The sequence below is a fragment of the Microtus oregoni genome, unplaced genomic scaffold (assembly GCF_018167655.1).
Source record: "Microtus oregoni isolate MIOR12 unplaced genomic scaffold, Mior012 000119F_ref0000445, whole genome shotgun sequence".
Classification (NCBI taxonomy): domain Eukaryota; kingdom Metazoa; phylum Chordata; class Mammalia; order Rodentia; family Cricetidae; genus Microtus; species Microtus oregoni.
In genome coordinates this window covers 2,370,358-2,392,660 of record NW_024544748.1, presented here as the reverse complement: position 1 = coordinate 2,392,660, position 22,303 = coordinate 2,370,358, and the positions used below count along the sequence as shown (strand labels likewise).

The following is a 22,303-nucleotide window of genomic DNA, read 5'->3' as shown; positions in this document are numbered from 1 at the left end:
GATGATGCATGCACATCCAAGCACTCCTGGTGAAGGTGTAGTCCTACTTGCCGCTGACTCGTCAGTTGGTCTTCATTTAGTCAGTCTTATACTACAAGTTGTTGTTGGTTTGTTTTTGTTGTTTAAAATACAGAAATTTTCGTGTGTGTGTGTGTGTGTGTGTGAGAGAGAGAGAGAGAGAAATCCTTGAGCATGGTCAATGCTATTTTTCTCTATCATTTCAGTTTGTGTACGTGTTACTGAAGCTAACACCTACCTCCAAGGTATTTTGACAAGTTGATAGACCGGTGGGACCTCTTTTCCTAGAGATAAATTCCCTCTTTGGCTAGCTCCAGGATCCTAGCTTTTTCCTTCTCCTAGTGTGAGATTTCTAAAGAAATTAGAGATTCCTGGGGAAATTCCCATTTCTTGGGATCTATTTTTCATTAGTCAGCTTGAGGGGCACTAGTGTGTGTTCATTCTGTGAGGCTGCTTACAATGTCAATAGTTTAGTAAGTATTCATGCAGTGGTGGGGAGTGCTTGATAATGGTATAATATGGCATATAAAAGTCTTGACTGCTTTGCTAGATTTTCCTATTTAAATCAAAACATCTTTTTGTGTGTCCCATCAAATTCCTTGACATTTTGTTTTAAAGATGGATTCATTTATACGCAGTTGGCTTTGAACTCAGTGTAACCAAGTTAGTTTGGAAGCCACTATGTGGGGACTGGGAATCAAACACAAGTCTTCTGCAAGAGCAGTGAAAACATCAAGTGCCCTTAGCTCCCAAGTCATCTCCCCAGACCCATCATTTATTTTATTTCATTTTACTTTATTTTTGATGATGTTTAAGACAAGCTCTTGCTATGTAACACTCACTAGTCTATGTAGACTAGAGCAGCCTCAAACTTGTAGTAATCATCCTGCCTCTACCTCGAGTATTGAAGTTATGTCCAACAGAAAGTTTCTGTCTTATGTTTGGAATTATTAATATTTTGTGTAATAAGTACTATTATTCATTAGACCTTAGAAGCTGGCAACATGTGGCAAACACACAATGAAAGCATTTCCCAGTAATCCCATAATTCAGTACTAACCTAGACAATTATGTTCCATTTTAGCCAATAGAACCTTGACATAGACTGACTAGGTGCTAGGGATATATATCCAAAAAAGCTTGAGTATCTGTCTCTTAATCAGATGCTAATTATTCAGCAGTTTGATTAAATAAACCATGTTGCTTGTGAATTTCTTAGGACCAAGTGGAATATTTAGAATAAAAAATAGAATATAAATTTGCTAGGACCAAGTGGAATATTTAGGATAAGAAATAAAAGATAAATTTACCAGGGATTTTATCCTACCAATAGAAATATGCAAACATAATAGAAATATGAAAGGTTTTGAAGATAAACATGCACAAAATACTGTTTTTTTTTCCAGGATAAACTTAGGTATGAGCCAGTGATTAAAAAACCTTGCTTAAGCCGGGTTGCAGTGTGCACACCTTTAATCATAATACTTGGGAGGCAGAGGACTGCCTGGATCTCCTGAGTATGGGGCTAGACTGGTTTATGTAGTGAGTTCCAGGACTGCCACACTACATAGAGAAATCCTGTTTTCAAACACAAAGCAAAACAGAACAAAAAGAATGATTCCTCTACTCCTAAAAAGCTATCAAAAATAAAATTGAGAAAGCCACAATGGGTGTTGTAATGGGAAATGAACTATTTAAGTATTTTAGGCAAAAATTGTACTGTTTGAACTTGATTTTGAAGTTTAGGTCAACATTTAGACAGTAAAGGGGATTACATCGGATGGCATGGAGTTAATGGTTTGTAATCCCAGCACTCCAGAGGCAAAGGTAGAGGAATCACTGTAATTGATCTGAAGTTGTTCTGGATGACATTGCAAATTATTGATCAAGTAGGGCCAAATAATGAGATCTTGCCTCTAAAAAGGAGGGAATGAAGGTAATACATCTAGAAATATGTTATTTTAATATTGTTCAAGAGGGATGTTTACTAGAATGTCCTGAGAGTTATTTTTGCTTTTCTACAGTTAGCATGCTTCTATCCTGAAATCTGTAGGTATCCGTCGACCCTTCCTCAGTACTAGGTTTCAGTTTTGCACACACACCAAGCAAGTACTGTATCTCTGAGGTACATTACTTAGCCCAAAGTCCTTTCTTTATATATATTTTTCTCCATTTCCTCTCTTATGTTATGGTAAAAGTTGGAAAGAATAAGGGAAAAAAGGGTCTCAAATATTCCCTTTACTGGATTTCCTCACTAGTGATAACTTGTGTAACTAATACAGTGTTAAGTCCAGAAAATTGAAGATTTATTTATATTTTAGTAGATTTGAATAAAACATTGCTACTTATTTGTATGTTTGTGTCTCTGTGCAATTGTGTGAGTGCCCACAGAGAAGAAGGGGGTGTCAGATCCCCTGGAGATGGAGTTTACAGGCATTTGTGAACTTCCTGACAAGGGTGCTAGGAACTGAACTCCAATCCTATTGAAGAACAGCAAATGCTAAATAACCATTGAGCCATCTCACCAGCCCCTTCATGTTTCTTTTTTGAGACAAGTCTCACTATGTAACACTAGCTGGTCTAGAACTTACTATGTAGACAAGGTTGGTTTTGAATTCAAACAAATCCTCCTGTGTCTGATTCTCAGTGCTGAGATTAAAGGTATGCACCGTCATGCCTAGCCTATTGTTAGCCCAAGCTGGCCTCAAATTTATGATCCTCTGCTTCTGCCTGTCTATTGCTAAGATTACTGTTGTGAGTCACCATACCTGATTTAATTCAGTAGTTGTATATACATTTGTTCTCCCCACCCCATGTGTGTTTGGTGTGTATGTGTGTATGTATGTATGTATGTATGTATGTATGTATGTATGTATGTATGTTTATTTTGGTTTTTCTTGTGTTTAGCTCTGTATAACCTCAACACAACAAAAATGCCTAAATGTTTCATTATTATGACACCTGTTTCCTTCCTCACTGTAGAGTTTCCTTTCCTTGTCTCCATTACTAATTAATTTGCTTAATTTGAGATTGATATTTATTGTGAGCTTTCCCCCTCTGTATTGTCCTTGACATCTTCCGTTCATTAATAGTGAATAATATTGAATTAATAGTGGATTAATATTGAACATCAGCATAAGTAACCCTGAGTGGTTTGGCATTCATAATATTAACTAGAGTTTAATATTTAAGTTGTTCTTTTAAGGTAAAACTTTTGTACTATGAAATGCACAAATTCCAGTCATCCTGCCTTTGTTCCCTTTTTGCTGTGTTTGCAGTGGAATCTGGGACCTTGTGAATATTAAAGAGTAGTGTTATGCCGCTTACCTACAGCCTCAGCTATCTCCTTAGATTTTAAATAAAAAACTTTTAAAAATGAAGTAAGTCTTAGTGTGCTCGAATGTCTTTTTTTGGGTACCTCAAATTGTAGGTTTTATACGGATTCAAAGTGTGTTTTTCTATTACTTGGCACTATCAAAATAGAAGCAGTTTTGTTATTCTTCAATGAATCCAGAAATAGTAGACACTGGTTAACTTTGCGCTTTCAGTAGATTAATACAGTTACTGTAACAAACTACAGGTAATGATGGCAACTAATAAGCCTTTGTAAAAAGGATGGCCTTTAAAATTCTTGTGCTTTGAAAGGAACCTTCAGACACACACGATCCTTCATAAAGTTCCTTTTATGTATTTTATCAACATTCCTTGTACTTATTTAGATTTCAGCACTTTTGTATAGAACCTACTAGTTTGCTCTAGCATTGTTGGGTTTCGATTTTATTTTACACAGCTTTACTTGTATAGATAATTCAAAGCTAATTTTAAGTACACTTTTTCTCCCAAGGAGATGAAGCCTTATCTAAATCAGTGCCTGTCACAGTGGATGATGACGACGACGACGACAATGATCCTGAGAATAGGTATGATTCCATCTATAAGGACTTAAGATTATAACACACCCTAGGTGTGGGCGCAAACAGCAACAACTTAACAACAAGGAGGTTGTAAAAACCAGGAGTTCCTGCCTTAGAAAGACTCATGCCAGTCTTCTTGCAAGTTTGAAAGAAAGGCCAGAAAATGGGCTAAAGCTCAGAAAGCTTAAAAGAAAACAAATATCAATATTAACACACCTAGCATAGGGTGTGTTATAAATAAAGAACTGTCAATTTTATCTTTCCATGTAAAATGTGATTATTTTTTGAGGCTTTCAGTTTTGACAGATTAATTTTTGATACAAGTGAATCATAATAAATGGCAAGAACAGACATCTCTATATTTGATTATTGTTTTGTCATTCAACATAGTGGTCCTATTTATGAAGACCTGTGAAGAATGAAAAAATTCATATATTTAAGCTTAGAAAATTTCTTTCAAACTAAGTATCAGTTGATGACGTATATAGGCCGATTCATATTTTAACCTTTTTTTTCCCAAATAGAAGTATATAGTATGACATTATTAATTTCACTAAGACTTAAACAGTATGTTTAAATGTAAACAGTGAAGTCTATACAGTTATCTATCCTTATCTAAGGGATGGCTGAAAGAAAATAAGACAACCCTGTCACAGCAGTGAGTAAATTAAACATATATTAACCATATTAACCATAGTCAACATGGTTCTGCGTACATTTTAAACATTTTCTATTCTTTAGGATACCTAATGAGAACATAGCCTGGTATGTATAGTGGATGGTCAACTTCTAACCTTTTAATAATTAATTGTGTAATATTGGGCTGGTGAATATAATTTTTTGTCATAATTTTTTATTTCTAACAATGAAAGATGGATATTTTCTCTCTTTAATTCTGATACAAAAAATACGCAATAGTCTGAAAAACGATTTTAGTAAAGACCATGAAAATGACCATCTATTTCCAATAGAAAGCTCTAGTATTTAGAAACTGAAAATATTACATACTTGCTGTCATAATTTTGTGATAAATGAACCAAGTGCTCTAAGGTCATCTGTTATTTTCTCCCAAGTTTGTGTCTTGCTGATGCTGACAGGTTTCTGTTTCAGCCATTGGCATTGTGTTAGTAGACTGAATCCTTTAACTAGGGTGAAAGACCATACTTACTTCTACAGTTAATTAGAGCTCTGTTGTAAACCCAGAGACTCAGCCTCTGCTTCCCTATTTAGTTTTTCTCTTACAAATGTCTGTCCAGAGGTTTTATAGTATATACCATTAGGGCTAGATTATGAAAGCATTTAGAACTTGCTTTTCTTTTAGAATGCTTTCATTCATATATGCTGCTGTTTTCGTATAAATCACAAGCCCATAGATGTTAGTAGTAGTTCTTACAAAATCTTTTTACTAATAGTTATTAGTACTTTTTTAACTATGAGAGATGAACTTTTAGATTTAGTCACCAATTAAGAATGTTATTAAAGTATAATTTTTGTTATAGCTTGTCAAAAATTAACATTTTCACTTCTAAAATTCTCTGATTTTACCTCTCCTTAACTGACAACTATTATATTAAAAAGTCTCATTAATTCCATCTTAAACTTGTGATTTAAAAAAACTGCAACTTGGGGGCTGGAGAGATGGCTCAGAGGTTAAGAGCACTGACTGTTCTTCCAGAGGTCCTGAGTTCAATTCCCAGCAACCACATGGTGGCTCACAACCATCTGTAATAAGATCTGGTGCCCTCTTCATTTCCAGCAAGCATACAAACAGACAGAACACTGTATACATAATAAATAAATAAATTAAAAAAAAACCCTGCAACTCTTCTGGGTACTTTGGAGAGTAATTGAATTTTAGTTTGAGCATATCTTTATACTCATTTTAATGTGCTTTTATAAAATATACAGTTTATAACTTGTTTAATAGCCACTATACCAAAGAAGCATCTTACTATGCATGGGCTAGCTACTCCTCATATCCTTGATGGGAATATAAATACCTCTTTGCACTACTTTCGTTTAGACTAAGTACTTGAACAGATTTGACTATGCTCTAAGCAACCTTCAAAAATTTGTCTGAAGATCATGTTTAAATCTTTCAGTATCATATTTTTAGCATGATTTTAGCAAGATGTATCTTGTTAGAAAGCATATTGTAATTGTAAATTTGTACACAATTGTATAATTGTGTGTAAATTGTGTATAAATTTTATACGTTTTTCTATTTTTGTAGTCCAGTGTTGGTGTTTATGAAGAGGTAAAAGCTTAACTTTGAATGCAATAAATTTATCTAAAACTTTCTTGTTCAAGCATTTAATTTTAATTATGATGTATGTTTCATAAGTGTTTATAAGACCAGAAGGTGGTGGTTCTTGCCTTTTTAATCACAGCATTTGAGCGGCAGAGGCAGGCAGAGCATTGTGAGTTTGTGGCCAGCCTGGTCTACAGAGCTAGTTCCAGGACAGCTTGTGCTGTTACGTTACATAGAGAAGCCTTGAAAAATCAATAAACTAAAATAAAGTTTATAGGTCTTTTTTAGAATAAAGTTAAATGGTTAGTTTGTAAGCCAAAGAAGTTTTCTCATTCTTCAAATTAAGGAAGTCAGTACTTTAAATTTTTAAAACACATATGTTTATATTTTGGTGAAGGCTAAATAAACAATTCTTTTTATTTACTTTAGTATTTTAAAGCTGTGATAGTAAGAAAATAAAAATAAGGCTTTTGAGATCATTAAAAATTACATTTTCAACATTTTACTGTAAATAAAAAACTTCTTGTTAGTTTAACATTTGAAAGTAAGTATATACCACTGTGAGTTAGAATCCTCCTGTCTGTACATTTCTATTTAGTTGACCAGATATAGTTTGATTGAAGCAGACAGGTATCATTTTCTGATCTTTTTTATAAGAAAAAATTAGTGCTCTTAAATTTTGAAATTTATGCATTTGACAAGTTACCTCAGATTTTTCGCCTTAGGCTTTACATCATCATCATCATCATCATCATCATCATAGTAATAATACATTGTTGTTGGTGAGTTTTTGAAACTGTCTCACTATGTAGCTCATGCTATTATGTATATATTCTCTCTCTCTCTCTCTCTCTCTCTCTCTCTCTCTCTCTCTCTGAAAGAGAACTGCCTGCCTTTGTTACCCAAGTACTAAGATTAAAGGTGTGTGCTACCTACCATGTTCCACTGCCTGCCAAGAGTTTTTTAAATTATAGTTTATTTTAGTTATATGATTGTGCCAGCATGGTAAGGATTCATGTACCTTTTAAATACTTAGTTCTTTTGTTGTTGTTTTTCGAGACAGGTTTCTATGTTTAACAGCCTTGGCTAGCTTGAAACTTGTTTTGTAGACCACACTGACCTCGAACTCACAGAGATCCGCTTGCCTTTGACTGTCCAGTGCTGGGATTAAAGGCATGCACCACCTTTAGTTTAGTTTTAAATTGGTTCTTGCTTTGAAAAAAACATCATGCAATCGATAAAAACTTTTGTTTTACAGTTTTCAGCCAAAATTCTTGGGTGCAAATGTGTTTCAGATTTTTCAGTTTTACTTAGCAAGACTTTACCATTTAAATGTTGAAGATCTACAAATCCAAAGTATTTCACAGCATATCAAAATTTTGAGATTAGGAACGTTCAGTGGATACATGCTTTGTGATTCTTTTCTTTTTATTATGACTGGGGACTTCTTGACCCAAACTTTTCTAATTGTATATATTGTAGAACTTAATGCTGTCAGTGGGCCTCACTCAGTAATAGAATATTAGTGTATATTCAGCATATTAGCACATAATTTTTCCCTTTTTAGTTTTTTCGAGATATGGTTTCTCTGTGTTAGAGTCCTAGCTATCTTGGAACTAACCAGGTTGGCTTTTAACTCACAGAGATCCACTTGCATCTGCCTCCCCAGTGCTGGCATTAAAGGTGTGTACCACCACTGCCTGGCACATAACATTTTTTTATTGTTGAAGGTATACATGGTTTAAATAATGTTGTACCTTTTTCTCAGAATTCCTATAGATGGCACTAAATTAATTTTTTCATAAATGCAAACTCTGTTATGGGAGTTGTTGATTGAAGTTTTTGTTACTCTTGGAGAATGGGACAATAGGTTTTGCCTTTCAATCTAGGCAATATACAATTTTTCTTGTTGCCCTGTTGGCATGATGTGGATATTCTATTAATGAATGCTTTGTACTTTTAATGCAGCTTAGTTACTTGGGAACAGACTAATAATTCCTGGACATTAATTATATAGAAACTATAATTAACATGGTTACTCATCTGATTTTGGTAGAAGTAGTGAAACAAGTCCCTTTACAGTTTCATTTGAAATATATTTACAATTGACCCCCCCCTCTATATATATACACACATATGTATGTATGTGTATATATATATGTATATATATATTTACAAATTTGCTAGCCCTAGAATTTTTTATGTGGCTTTTTTTAATGGGTTTTGTTTGGTTAGTAAAATTATTTTGAGTCTTTATTGTGCTTTAAAAGCAGCATTTGAAATAAAGAATTTTGTTCCTTTTTCTTTTGGAATTAAATGTTTTGAGTATTTAGCAGTTTTAAGGTAATTCTTTTCCATTACTTTGTTGATATAGTTCTGGTAAGTATGATCAATGAAGTCAATGGAGGTGCCTGAGACAATAGAGTCCGCTGGCTAATGAGTCAACTAATTGCAAGTGTCAGCAATTTTTTTTTACTAGATGGCTCATAAAAGAAAAAAATAGTTTTAGTATTGAAGACCTTTCTCCTTCTGTGGATAGGGCTTAGACAGACTACTAAATACCCTTTCTTGTTTTCCGTTCTTTGATGATATTGGGACTTTGAGCAAATAAATATTTTGCCAGGATAAAAAGTTTACAGTATAGTGTTAGCCAATGTAACTCATTTTTCTGACCTGATATTCTTTGCTTTTAACTTCTATGTTTTAAATTAATGATTTTCATTTAATTCTGTTTTTATTATAAAAATATTGAATATTAAAGATCGAATTCCTTAATATGACTAAATAAATGTCCTATATTGACGTTAATGTATTTTTTCTCAATAAAATTCCTTTAAAACTTAGAATTTTTTAAATTTGCTTTTTGTTTATTTTTGAGACAGGGTTTTTCTGTGTAGCCCTGGTTGTCTTGGAACTCACTCTGTAGACCAGGCTGGCCTCAAATTCACAGAGATCCACCTGCCTCTGTCTCCCAAGTGCTGGGATTAAAGGTGTGCACATCATGCCCAGCTGCAATACTCATTTTCTAATTTATTGTAATTTATGCAGAATAGCCCATGTATAAAATATTAATAGCTATGGGCAATCCCACTTATTTACTTATTTATTTATTTTAGTTTTTGCAGGTCTGGAGTCAAGACCAGGTTGGCCTTGAACTTATAGATCCACTTTCCTCTGCTGTTGGTGCACAGGGATTAAAGGCATGCACCATCACCTTGGGTTCTGAATATAATTTCTTAATTTCACACAGCTTTTACCTTGATAGTCTTGATTTTTTTTGAAAATTTTGATATTAATTTTCCTGATACTCCTAGCAAAAAGAAAAGAGGACTACTTGTTTCTGATGACAGACGTTATAGGACATTTGATTGAAGAAGTGATTGGATGAAGCTGTTGTTTATCTTTTGATTATTTACTGAATTCCTATGAAATCTTATCATTTTGGGGTATAGATCATCATGGCTTATTTACTTTTTTGATAGAAAACTTCACATTAAGGAATTTTGAAGTTGTATTAAAATAATATACTAGTATAAAGTTTAAAAATTTCTATAATAAGTATAAAACTTTAATCTTTGAAGTAAATGACAGTGATTAAAATAATGCCTTATACTCTGCTGCAAAATATGTATTTACTCTTCTTTTCTCACTGAAAATAGTAAACATTCCTTAACTTTTCACCCTGTAATTGTTTTACAAATAAACTTGGAAAGTATAATGTGTGCTTTATGTTATGTATACTCAGAAACTATGTCATCTAAATAAAATACATTTAAGCCAATGATCTATTTTGTTAGCTGTATATTTTAGACAGAGTTTCTGTCCTGCCTGGTCCGGTAGCCATTCAGTCCCCAAGAAACACACAGAGGCTTGTAATAATAATTAACTGTTTGGCCTATTAGCTCAGGCTTATTATTAACTAGCTCTTACAACTTAGATTCACCCATAATTCTTGTCTTTGTTAACTACTTGGCTTGGTACCTTTTCTCAGTGCAGCATCTTCTTTCCTCTGTGTCTGGTTGGTGACTGCAGACTGAGCCTTTTTCTCTTCCCAGATTTCTCCTAGTATGGTCACCCCGCCTAAACTTCTTGCCTGGCTACTGGCCAATTAGTGTTTTATTAAACCAATATAAGTGACAAATCTTTGCAGGATACAAGAACATTATCTCACAGCCATATATTCCATTGTTGCACTTTATGCAGATTGTAGGACAACAATTCTTAATAAACTTTGTTAATTTATTACCCTTTCAAAAATGTAATTTTAAGTTGAGAAGTTTTTTTTTCTTTTTGTTTTAGAGCTTCTTAAATAGTAAAATTGTAGTTGTAGGATGTATTACGTGATGTCATTTTACTCTATTGTAGATATAAAAACATACTGACATGTTTATATTTAGAGCTCTTTTTTTCAAAAAAGAAAACTTTGATTCTTTGAATTGTAAAGACATAAAAATTGACTGTGAATTGCATTTATATGCATATGAATGCATATATAGTTGTCTTTTGGATTGACTTTGATGTGTTTGTCCTGGTATTCATTAGCTTTGTCATTTGCTGTCTCTCACCAGAATGTATGTTCTTGACTTCTGGTTATATATAACATTTTGTGTTATTTTTGTTATAGCTTTTTCTAAAGTGTTCTGGTACTGGCGATCCATCCAGATAGTTCCTTATAGAGAAATTCACTTTTTTTGAATTATTGATTTACATATCAGCAGGAGGCAGTTTTTTTTCCTGTTTAAGCGCTTTACCGAGGCATTCATTACTCACTTATTTTCCAGATCACAATTTCTAACAGATTTTTTTACATTCTAATTTTGTTTTTCTGATTGCTTTTTTGTGTCATCAGGCTCATTTCTTTTCATTTTTGCTTATTTTAGTAGATGAGGTGTAATAAAATATTATCTTAGCATTTGCTATGTAATTTAGAAGTCTTTGTTTGTATGAACTTGGGGGTCCTATCTTATGCATCATCCTGTTCATTGTTTGTGGGACTATACCCTCCCTCCATATTGTTTTGCTTTCTACACTCTTCTTTCCCTCCCTTTCAGGAAAATGGAGGCTCTTATTACATCAGGCTCTGCCTGGGTATACTGCCACAAGAATGGCACAGCCTGTGCCTTTAATGCTTCCTTTTTTTTTTCATTTTTTTTTAAATATTTATTTATTTATTATGTATACAATATTCTGTCTGTGTGTATGTCTGCAGGCCAGAAGAGGACACCAGACCTCATTACAGATGGTTGTGAGCCACCATGTGGTTGCTGGGAATTGAACTCAGGACCTTTGGAAGAGCAGGCAGTGCTCTTAACCACTGAGCCATCTCTCCAGCCCCCTAATGCTTCCGATAAGAGTCCTGACTGCTTTGAATGCTCTACTTGGTCCCATGGTATAATTTTGATCATTGAGATTCCAGGCGGCACCTTGTTGCCTAGATGAATTTCTCAGAAACATCCTGGAAAGCCTCAAGAAAGGAACTTCAGAGCAAACAGAATCAACTAGGGAACATGACTATACATCCATCACATGCATACCAGCATGGGTCCAGCTGAGGCCTCAAATGATGCTTTGCCAGCCTCAGCTGGTTCTCAAGTGATGTCTCTGTGGCTCATGACTCCAGAGTTAAGGTAGTGGAGTTTCCCTAAAGTGGCTCACTGTTGGCTTTGTAGGTGGGACACATTTCACCTCAGCATGCTTTCTGTTCATATTGAAGTTTGGTCTTAGCCCTTAGGTCCTTTGAATTATAATTTTCTGATGTAGCAGAATTTATGTTAGGATTATAACAGTCATTCTTTGACATGAGGCTTGAACCATCAATCATTTAGCTTTTTAAATTTATTTTTATCTCTAAGTTTATGTGTGGGTATATGTACCAACTGTGCAGGTGCCCACAGAGGCCAGGGATGTTGATTACCCCAAGTGTTGGAGTTACAGAACGTTGTGAGCTTCCTGATCATGCCGGTGCTTGGCATTAAACTTGTGTCCTATGGAAGAGCAGTATGTGTGCTTAACATTTTGCCACCTCATTAGTTCCCCATCAGCTATAATTTATGTGAAATTATTCAACTTCCTTAGTATCCTTTGCTATAAATAAGATTTTACTTTGGTAAGATAATGTTCCAGGGCAGTTTGAAAATGCCCTAGTCTTAAACCCTAGTCTTAAAAATCTTAAGAAGTCTCCACTACTCTGTATTTAACTTGTGATTTAGAGAAAAATGACCATTCTCTGAAATTTGTGGTTTATCTGCTTCTAAAGTGACCATAATTGTTTCCCATACTTTAACATTACTGAAGGTTGTTGACAAGTTGTAATTCTTTAATGCGTGGTTGTGCTGTCATTTTCAGTGATTTATTGTATAATTTATTACTTAACATATTGTATCACTGTTTACATTAATATTCCTTTGTTATTTGACAATCTAAATCTTGTGAATACTTTAGTTAGATTTATATATTCTAACTTCCCACTTAGACATAGTCTTAAGAGTCTAGAATTTGAAAGAGGAAAAATCCTGTGATTGCTTACAGTTAACGTTTTTATAGTTAGCATGAACTTTTAAAGCTCTTTGAATTTGTGGTCACAACCAGAAGTCAGGTTACTACATTGACATTTAGAGTAAGAAGATTCAGAATGTATTGTCTTACCCAAATGATTTTATAGATCTTCTTGTAGCCTCTAGTGAAATACAGTTTTCTGACTCTAACATCCAACATGTCATGTACAAGTTTTATATATAGACACATTTTTAAAGACTTCTATTACCTAGCTTAACTTGAGAAAGATTTTTCTTCCTAGTTGATGAGAAGTACTGATCTAGTATGTATTTAGAATGATTTTAGAAATCATCTTCTATAAAAGATCTTTTCTTTCAGTTCTAAAGAACTTTCCTTTATTTGGTAATGGCTTATGAATTTGAGGAAGAATTAGTGGATTCTCTTTATAAACTGATGAAAGTAAATGATACTTGTTATTTTTTCTTGTCTAAATACAATATTGCACCCCTTAGTTAGTCTACTGTTTATAAAATGTTTCCTACAAGCCAGAATCACTGATCCCTATGTATAAGAGCAAAGCTTGCTTCCTTAACCTTATAAAGAGCTAATTTGAGATGATTTAGTCTATAAAATCATAGCAGAAACCATCAGAAAAATAGTCATCCGTGGCTTCCTTCATCTACTGGTGATTTTCTGTGTTGTTTTCTGATCTATCTGTGTGAAGGAGATAGTTCAAAATGGCATATAATGAACATTTCTGTAGCTGTTTAATCTGCGTCTTACAATGTAAATAGCAGCGAACATTTTATCTGTCAAAGCTGAGGTCTTGACATATTACTGCTCCTTACTAAGAAGGGAATTCTTTATTGAAGTGAAACATCATGCTAAGCAAGGTAGAGAGGGTTGAAACAACAAACGTGGCCAGGTTTGGTAGCACATATCTTTAATTTTTGCACTTGGGAGGCAGAGGCAGGCCTCTCTGAATTCAAGGTCAGCTCGGGTTATATAGTGATACTCCGTTTCGAAAAACTAATGAAACATAACCCAAACAAAGGTTCTGTAGTCACAAGAATACCACTTTCACTTAATCAGGCTGTCTTGATTGCCGAATGGCTGTTTACCTCATAAATGTTAAGTCATGACAAGGTTTTAGGATCTTGCTATAAGCTTTTCTTTTATTAATTACGGTGATTTACAAAAGGATACCTAGAGCAATCCATGACCATAACTTGTACAAAAATTTCATTATTGCTTTTATTTTACACTTTCAGATATTTTTCTTAGTTTAAGTTTGAAATTACCAAGTAGTGTATTTTCATATTAGTAAAAGGTGTGCCTTCATTAAGCAGTTTTTCTATTAGCAAATTTGTCTCGAGAAGCATCTTGAGAAATTGTATGAGCAAAGCTATTTTTCTGTATTTTTCCTGAAACTTCAAATTCAGTTATAATACGCGTTCTTTCACCTTATAAGTGGCACTGATGCCCCTTCAATGCCCCAGCTTGACTAATACTAATGATTGATGGTTGCTTCAGTATCGAATATTAATGGTGTTACTTTGGTTAACCTTTTTATGAAGAAAAGTGAAATTAAGGTCCAAACATATTATCCTGTAGTTGACGTGCTGTCTCCTATTAGATTGTTTGTTATTCACTGCTTTTCTAAGATTTTGTTTTCTGTTAAGTATCCCTTTCTCTGCAGATTTGAACTTCTGTTGTCTGGATAAGTGAATTTTACTGTTGTTAGCCTATCTCACTCACATGGTAGTCACTGGAGGATGGCAGCATCAACTTTTGATTGGTCAAAATACTTAGTAGACTATATCCCTGAGAGTTTTTAGTACATTAAAAAATTATGTGGAATTGAGGAATGATCAGTGAACATTTTCAAGAGTGTTCATTGGTAGCTTGTGCTAACACATGTTTTTTTTTTTTTTTTTTTGGCTTGTCTCATACTTGCAATATAAAGTCTGTTTGACCATATTTATTTTTATTTTCATACAGAGAATTTGTTTTTAATTTGGTGTACTTTACCCCCCAAAATACAGTTTTTTATTTATTTATTTTTTTACTCCCAAGAATTGCCAAGAAGATGCTTTTAGAAGAAATTAAAGCCAATATTTCCTCTGATGAGGATGGATCTTCAGATGATGAACCTGAAGAAGAGAAAAAAAGAATTGGAAAACAAAGTGAAGAAACACCAGGAGATGAGGGTGAGCTCCCCACAGAGAAATTGCCATGTTGGATTTATAGTATATTTCCTTAGCCATTTAATCTGTGAAGATTATCTGACCAAGAAATCTCAGGAAATGCATTTGAGGGTTTAAAAAATATTTGAAACTTTATTATCACAAATCATTTGTATGCATTACGATAATTGTGTAAGTTATGCTCGTTGTTTCCCTTACTGTCAATAAACATGTAAACAAAATAGTTCTTATTTTAAAGTGTCACACACTGGTGATGGTTAGTCCATAGTCGGTAACTGGGGCTGGTAAGTGACTACCTGTTATCAGTGGTGGTATTAAGGTACATAAATTGTGCTAATTGTGAATGGAGAGAATAATTTTAAAATGTACTTAAAAGAAAGTCTGTTGATGAGGGCTTTTTAGATATATTTTCTTCATTTAGAAGCCCCAGATCAAGTCAATTCTGAATCAGATTCAGATTCCGAAGAATCTAAGAAGCCAAGATACAGACATAGACTTTTGAGATACAAACTGGCGGTGAGTGATGAAGAATCCGGAGAAGAAAAAAAGACAAAGCCTAAAGAACATAAAGAAGCCAAAGGAAGAAATAGAAGGAAGGGTAAGACATTTTAATTTTGATTGTAAAGCAAATACTTGTTTTGTGAATGAGTTCTCATATTCAAATTTGAGTATATCTGTTCAGACACTTTAACGCTGCTCCTAAGAGAGCATCTGTACATATCTGATCTCATGTTTAGTCCCAGTGCATAACTAGAAAACTCTTAACAGGTTTGCCGTTAATGGTCTCTGTAGTTTTAGAATTCAGCCTATTTTACACCTTAAAACCAGGAATATTTTATATTTTAGCTAGGCAATGGTGGCGCACACCTTTAATTCCCAGCACTCGGGAGGCAGAGGCAGGCGGATCTCTGAGGTCGAGGTCAGCCTGATCTACAAGAATTAGTTCCAGGACAGGCTCCAAAGCTGTAGATAAATCCTGTCTCGTAAAACCAAACCAAACCAACCAACCAAACAAACAAAAAAACCCAGGAATATCTTAAAGTTTCTAATGCTGTGATAAACACCATGACTAAAATCATGTTAGGGGAAAAGTTTATTTCATCTTAGAACTCTCAGGTCACTCAATTACTGAGGAATGCTGGTTCCTAATTATTGATCAGGAACACAAGCAGAGGCGATAGACAAACAAGAACAATTTGCTTACTGACTTATTAGTCAAGGCTTGTTCATCCTGCTTTACGATTCAGGACCACCTGCCCAGAGCTGATCACCACCCCTTTACCCCAGTGCACATCTATCATGAATCAAGAAAATGCCCTACTGTCTTGCTCACAGGCCAATCTACTGGAGACATTTTCTCAGTTGCTCTTTTTAGTCCCCAAGTGATTTTTACTTATGTCAAGCTGACAAAAAACTTTAACAACAACCAACCAATCAAACAACTTAAGCAATACAGCAGACAAAGGAAGAAAATTACCCATGGCAGTCAACAGCTGACTTGTCTTGTGTCTCCCTCTTTATAGAGGAGTCATTATATCAGTCTTGATTTCAACCAGCAATCTGCCTGCTATTGTTTCTCTTTTCGAATCCTTAGGTCATGGCTTTCTGTGTCCTGCACATGGTTGTTAATCATCCTCATTGGCAGAAAGTTTACAATCATTTTACCTTGAGCAGCCTTGTTTACTTGTACCCAGACTTACTTCCATTAATTTACCTTTGATTATTACTTACATATGTATGGCTAATTCTCATTTTGTTAATTTATATAGTACTAAACACCTGCATTTTAATATTGATGTACAGTTTTATATTTATAAATACATGTTTAGTATACCTTATCTAATATGCATCGTACCAAAAATGCTTTAGTTTAGTGCGTTTTCCCTTTTTTGAAATATTGATATATAAATAATGAGATCTTGGGAAATGGATCCTTGTTAGCACAAAATTCATGTATTTGTCATCTCTGCCTCATGTACTTATGCAGTATTCCCAGTGCACCTGCATTTTGGTAGCAACTTAGCACATGAGTTTAGATGTTTTCACTCATAGAATATGTTGATATTCATAGACTTCAGATTTTAGTGCATTTCAGATCTGATTAAGGCTGTTTAGCCTGTACCATTTGAATCATTAACTGGTTTATCATGTTTTGGTCTGCTTTTTTTTTGAGATAGAGGGTTTTACCATGTATCCTGGGCTGTCTTGGCACTCCTTATATTGACCAGGTTGGCCTCAAACTCACAGAGATCCTACCTGCCTCTACCTCCCTAGTGCTGGGATTAAAGGTGTGCCACTATGGTGGGCTTGAATACTTGAATTTGGTATATCTTATGTAATATATACTCTCTTAGTAATATATACTCTCTCTTTTTCTGTCTGTCTCTCTCCTTTTGGTGTTTATATAATTCTCTAGTGTTTTAATGTGAAATGACTAAATGGATTTTGTTTCTTTTGAAAACCCTACTCATTTCTTTCTAAATTCAAGTGAGCAGTGAGGATTCAGAAGACACTGACTTTCAAGAGTCAGGAGTTAGTGAAGAAGTCAGTGAATCTGAGGATGAACAGCGGCCTAGAACAAGGTCAGTATTACACATATTTTTGTTTGTATGTCTCTTTTGCTTTATTTTGCAAAGAAGGTTAGGAATTGGGCCAATGAGATGGCCCAGACAGTAAAGCTGCCTACTGCTAAGTTTGATGACCTGAGCTTGTTCTAGGACCCATGTGGTGGAAGGAGAGAATTGATACTGGTAAGCTATTCTTGTTTCCCTGCATATGTACTCTGGCCCCCTCCCTCTGAAGAAGGGCTATGATTGATTGCAAATAAAGTTACACACACACACACACACATGTTTGAAATTAATTTTTGAAAGTGAGAAAGCTCAGTGGGTAAAGATAATTTCTGATAAGCCTTATCCTTGAAAATAAATTGATACAAAGAGAGAACTGATGCCTACAAGTTTTCTTAACTGCTACACATTGGTGCTTTCTCTCTCTCTCTCTCTCTCTCTCTCTCTCTCTCTCTCTCTCACACACACACACTTATACACACACACAGGGAATAAATGTGTTTATGAAACCCTTAACATTGTGCAAATTAATGTATCTTAATAAAAATTAAGAAAACAGATAATTATATTTAGTCTGTAATAGTGGTGATGGTTGAACTCAGGGCTTTATGTGTTTTTGACAATGATTCTACCAATGAGGTACAGGCCCAGACAGATCTTCCTCTTTTTCTGCCCCTCCTTTCTTCCTTTTTTTTTTTTTGCCGGGAGGGAGGGGAGTGGCTGGGCAGTGTTATATAGCCAGGGCTGCTGACTTGGAGTTTCTGTGTACCTGTGGATGACCTTGAACCATTGTTACTCTTATTTTCACTTCTTGGGTGCTGAGATGGCAGGTGTTTCCTAGCACCATTTTACTCTGTGGTAGGGCTTAGACCTAGAGCTTTGTGCTTTGTAGGCCAGCGCTCTACCACCTAAGCTACAGTCCTAGCTCCTCGTTAATGTTTTTAATTGCTTGATTTTGATTTTGTAGTGCTGAGAATGAAACCCCGCAGTCTGCTGCATGCTATATGCATGCCATACATTTGAGCAGTGGTGTTCAGAAAAAGTCAGTGTTATTAATATTACTAAAGTATATGCTTAAAATTGCTAAGATGCTTAATTTTATGATTTGTGCCTTTTATTATTACTAAAATAATAACATGGCATATGTATGCTGCTCAGTGCTGTAGTATGTGTGCCAGCATATACATGATCCTGGCATGGTATTTCCAGAATAGTAATACTCATCAGTAAGCATTTTATTTTACTTTATTTTACATTTAAAATTTTCTTAAGGTCTGCAAAGAAAGCAGAATTGGAAGAAAATCAGCGGAGTTATAAACAGAAAAAGAAAAGACGACGGATTAAAGTTCAAGAGGATTCCTCCAGTGAAAATAAGGTAATAATGGCATTTGTTGTTTGTTTGAATTATTATTCACCCATTATATTATACTTCATAGTAAGTTCACCATTTTTGTTTGTATTCCATTCAGTAATTACATTTTATTATTTAATTCTTGCTATTGTTGAAAGAATCATTTGTTCTTTCTTATTCTTTGCCTTTAGCAGAAAGTCTTTAATTCATTTTTAATGTTATTGTATTCACATTTAAAACATTGTAATATAATACAATCATTACCTTTTTATGCAAATTGGTACTTTGCCTGCTTGTGTGTCTGTGTGAGGGTGGTTGATCCACTGGAACTGGAGTTTTAAACAATTGTGAGGTGCCATGTGGTTGCTGGGAATTGAACCTGGGTCCTCTACAAGAGAAGTCAGTGCTCTTTCTTAACCACCGAGCCATTTCTCCAGCTCCAAAACATAACTATCTTCATTCATTTTTTTCTTTGTTTAAATTCACAAAAATACTTTTTTCACACAGTATATTGGTTTCCTCTTTTGAGATAGGATTCATGTAGTTCAGCCTGACCTTGAACTAACTCTGTTTCTGAGGTAGGCTTTGAATTCCTGACCCTCTTTTCTCAGCTTTCTGAGTGCTGACGTGAATATAGGGCCTCAGGCATGTTAGATACCTACCCTTCACTTGAGACAATCTCCTAGGCCAGAAGGCTTTACTTTTTGAAAAACTAACTTTGGAAACATGTTAGAATATACTATTTAATGGCCTTAATTGTTTTCACAAACAACAATTTCAGGCCCACTGGACTTTTCAGAAGTTTAAAACATAATTTCTGTGTGTGTGTGTGTGTGTGTTGTGTTTAATGCCATGTATGTGCAGGTAGGACTCCAAAAGAAGGCAATGGATTCCTGGAGCCATTATGAGTCACTGGATATGGGTGCTGGGAATTGAACTCAGGTCCTCTGGAAGAACAGCAAGCCCTTTTAACTAGTGAGACATCTCTTCAGCCCAAGGCCAACTGAACTTTGTCATTTTTCTGTCTGATTTCTATTTTGCTTCTGGTGTGCTCTGATTTATGAATTAGACATTTAAAGTACCTTTTACAATAAAATATTTGCTTTCCTTCCTATCTTATTTTGTTGATGAATTGTTTTCAGGTTTAATTCATGTTGTAGTATATATCAGCATTTCATTTTTACATCTGGATAAACTGTTGTATATGTATATCACATTTTGAGTATTCATTCACCTGTTGTTGGACATCGCTTATTTTCCTTTTAATTGTTTTGAGTCAGGCGATTATGAACATACCTGTAAATATTTGTTTTTATTCCTGCATTTAGTTGTCTCTGGTATGTGTGCAAGTTGTAATTGCTGGGTCAGATTTCCACATAGTTTTTCTATATTGGTTACATCATTTAGCATTCTTAAAAGCACTGTACTGCCTCATGTTCACTGACATTTAGTTTCTTAAATTTTGCTGCCTGAGATGATCAAGACTCACAGGATACTCCAATCAGGACTTGATTATAACTCTAAATTTTCTTTAGGTTCCTTATAAGATTATCAGTGCCCCCAACCAGCTGGAAGTAGCCTAGAATACTATGCCCACATTCCCAAAAAATGGACTATGGATATTTTCCTTTGTTTTTTTTTTTTTAAAAGAGGGGGAAAGTGGTGCAGGAGAATTTGTAATCTGTCAGTCATGTGTTAAATAAATGTTGATTGGCCAGGCAGGAAGTATAGGTGGGAAAACCAGACAGGAAATAGAAATGATGCAATGAGAACAGGAGAATTCTGGGAAGGAGGAAGTTGATTCCTCCCACTCCTGCCCAGATTACCGAAGCAGCAGGATGTGATCTGCCCCACTGAAAAAGGTACTGAGCCACATGGCTAACATAGATCAGAAAAATAGGTTAATCAAGATGTGAGAGTTAGCTAGTGAGAGAGGCTAGAGCTAATGGGCCAATCAGCTTATAATTTATGGAGACCTATGTGTGATTTTTCTGTGGGGCTAAACAGTTGTGGGGTACTGGGCGGGACAAAAACCCCAACAACAAGCAGGCCCCCTTTGTGTTACAAAATTTGGTTTTATTAATAATAATAATTACAATGTGCATAAAACGGTACCTAATTGCAGTTTTGAATTTTTTCCTCTGACCTGTCAGTTTGGATATCTTTTCATGTTCTTGTTAGCTATTCGTATACAGTTTTAAAATTAATACCTGTTTGATTCTTTAGCCCTGATTCTTTTCTTTTGTTCTGGTTTAATTGAAGTTTTATTCAACACTTGTTTATTTCTGGATATAATTAATAAAGTTTTTCATCTGCCCCTTGTTGGCACATTACACAATTTAACATGAAATAAATGAATTAGAGCACTTTTACTGTTTTTCTCTGTATTTGAATTCCACAGACCCATTCTGAAGAAGAAAAAAAGGAAGATGATGAGGAGGAGGAGGAAGAGGAGGAGGAGGATGAAAATGATGATTCTAAGTCCCCTGGAAAAGGCAGAAAGAAAATTCGGAAGATTCTAAAAGATGATAAACTAAGAACAGAAACCCAGAATGCCCTTAAAGAAGAAGAAGAGAGACGAAAACGTATTGCAGAGAGAGAACGTGAGAGAGAGAAATTAAGAGAGGTAGCCACTGTATTTCTGTGATATATAACTTTTTTTTTTTTTTTTTTTTTTTGGATTTTCGAGACAGGGTTTCTCTTCTGTAGCTTTTGGTGCCGGTCCTGGAACTAGCTCTTGTAGACCAGGCTGGCCTCGAACTCCCAGAGATCCGCTTTCCTCTGCCTCCCGAGTGCTGGGATAAAAGGCGTGCGCCACCACCGCCCGGCGATATATAACTTTCATAGACATATGTCACAGATGCATACAGGTTTTCAAGAGTTGAATGTCTTAATAAACTGTAGATTTCTAGGTAAAATTCTTTTACACCAGTGTTAGCATGCTATGCTTATTAGGCTATGCTTGTATAATTAAGGATTTGAAAACAATTGAGACTGTTACATGATAACAAATGATTGTAATATTGTTAGTTAGGAAAATGACTTCCTTTATAAAATTTCTTTTTAGTTTCTAAAATTGTGTGTATGGGGTACATATGTACCATGATGCACATGTGTTTATCAGAAGGCACTTTGTGATTGGTTCTCTCCTTTTGCTTTTATGTGGGTTCCACTCAGTTGTTAGGCTTGTGTAGAAAGTACCTCTATCTGCTGAGTTCTCGTGTCAGCTTTAAATTGATTTTTTTATATGTATAATTTTTTTTTAAAGTTTGTTATTTTAAATTATGGGTTTATATGTATGTCTGCATGTGGGTTTGCTTCATATGTGTGTATGTTTGCCCATGAAGACCAGAAGACGGTGTCAGGTCTGTTGGAATTGGGATTCTAGGCACTAGAGCTGCCTTTCAGACATGGGTGCTAGGAACTGAATGCTTGTCCTCTGCAAGAGCAGTATGTGCTGTTAACCTCTGAGCTATCTCTCTAAGCCCCGGGATTTC

At 34.9% G+C, this 22,303-nt stretch overlaps 1 protein-coding gene across 1 annotated transcript in view; it reads left to right on the top strand.

Moving 5' to 3' along the window:
• The window catches only part of LOC121444278 (transcriptional regulator ATRX-like), a 143,172-nt gene that overhangs the window by 54,459 nt on the left and 66,410 nt on the right, over window positions 1–22,303 (top strand). The window contains exons 11-16 of the mRNA XM_041646103.1: window positions 3,863–3,938; window positions 14,755–14,888; window positions 15,307–15,483; window positions 17,374–17,467; window positions 18,728–18,830; window positions 21,208–21,432. Coding sequence (XP_041502037.1) covers window positions 3,863–3,938; window positions 14,755–14,888; window positions 15,307–15,483; window positions 17,374–17,467; window positions 18,728–18,830; window positions 21,208–21,432 — 809 coding nt within the window. The remainder of the gene's footprint in view (window positions 1–3,862; window positions 3,939–14,754; window positions 14,889–15,306; window positions 15,484–17,373; window positions 17,468–18,727; window positions 18,831–21,207; window positions 21,433–22,303) is intronic.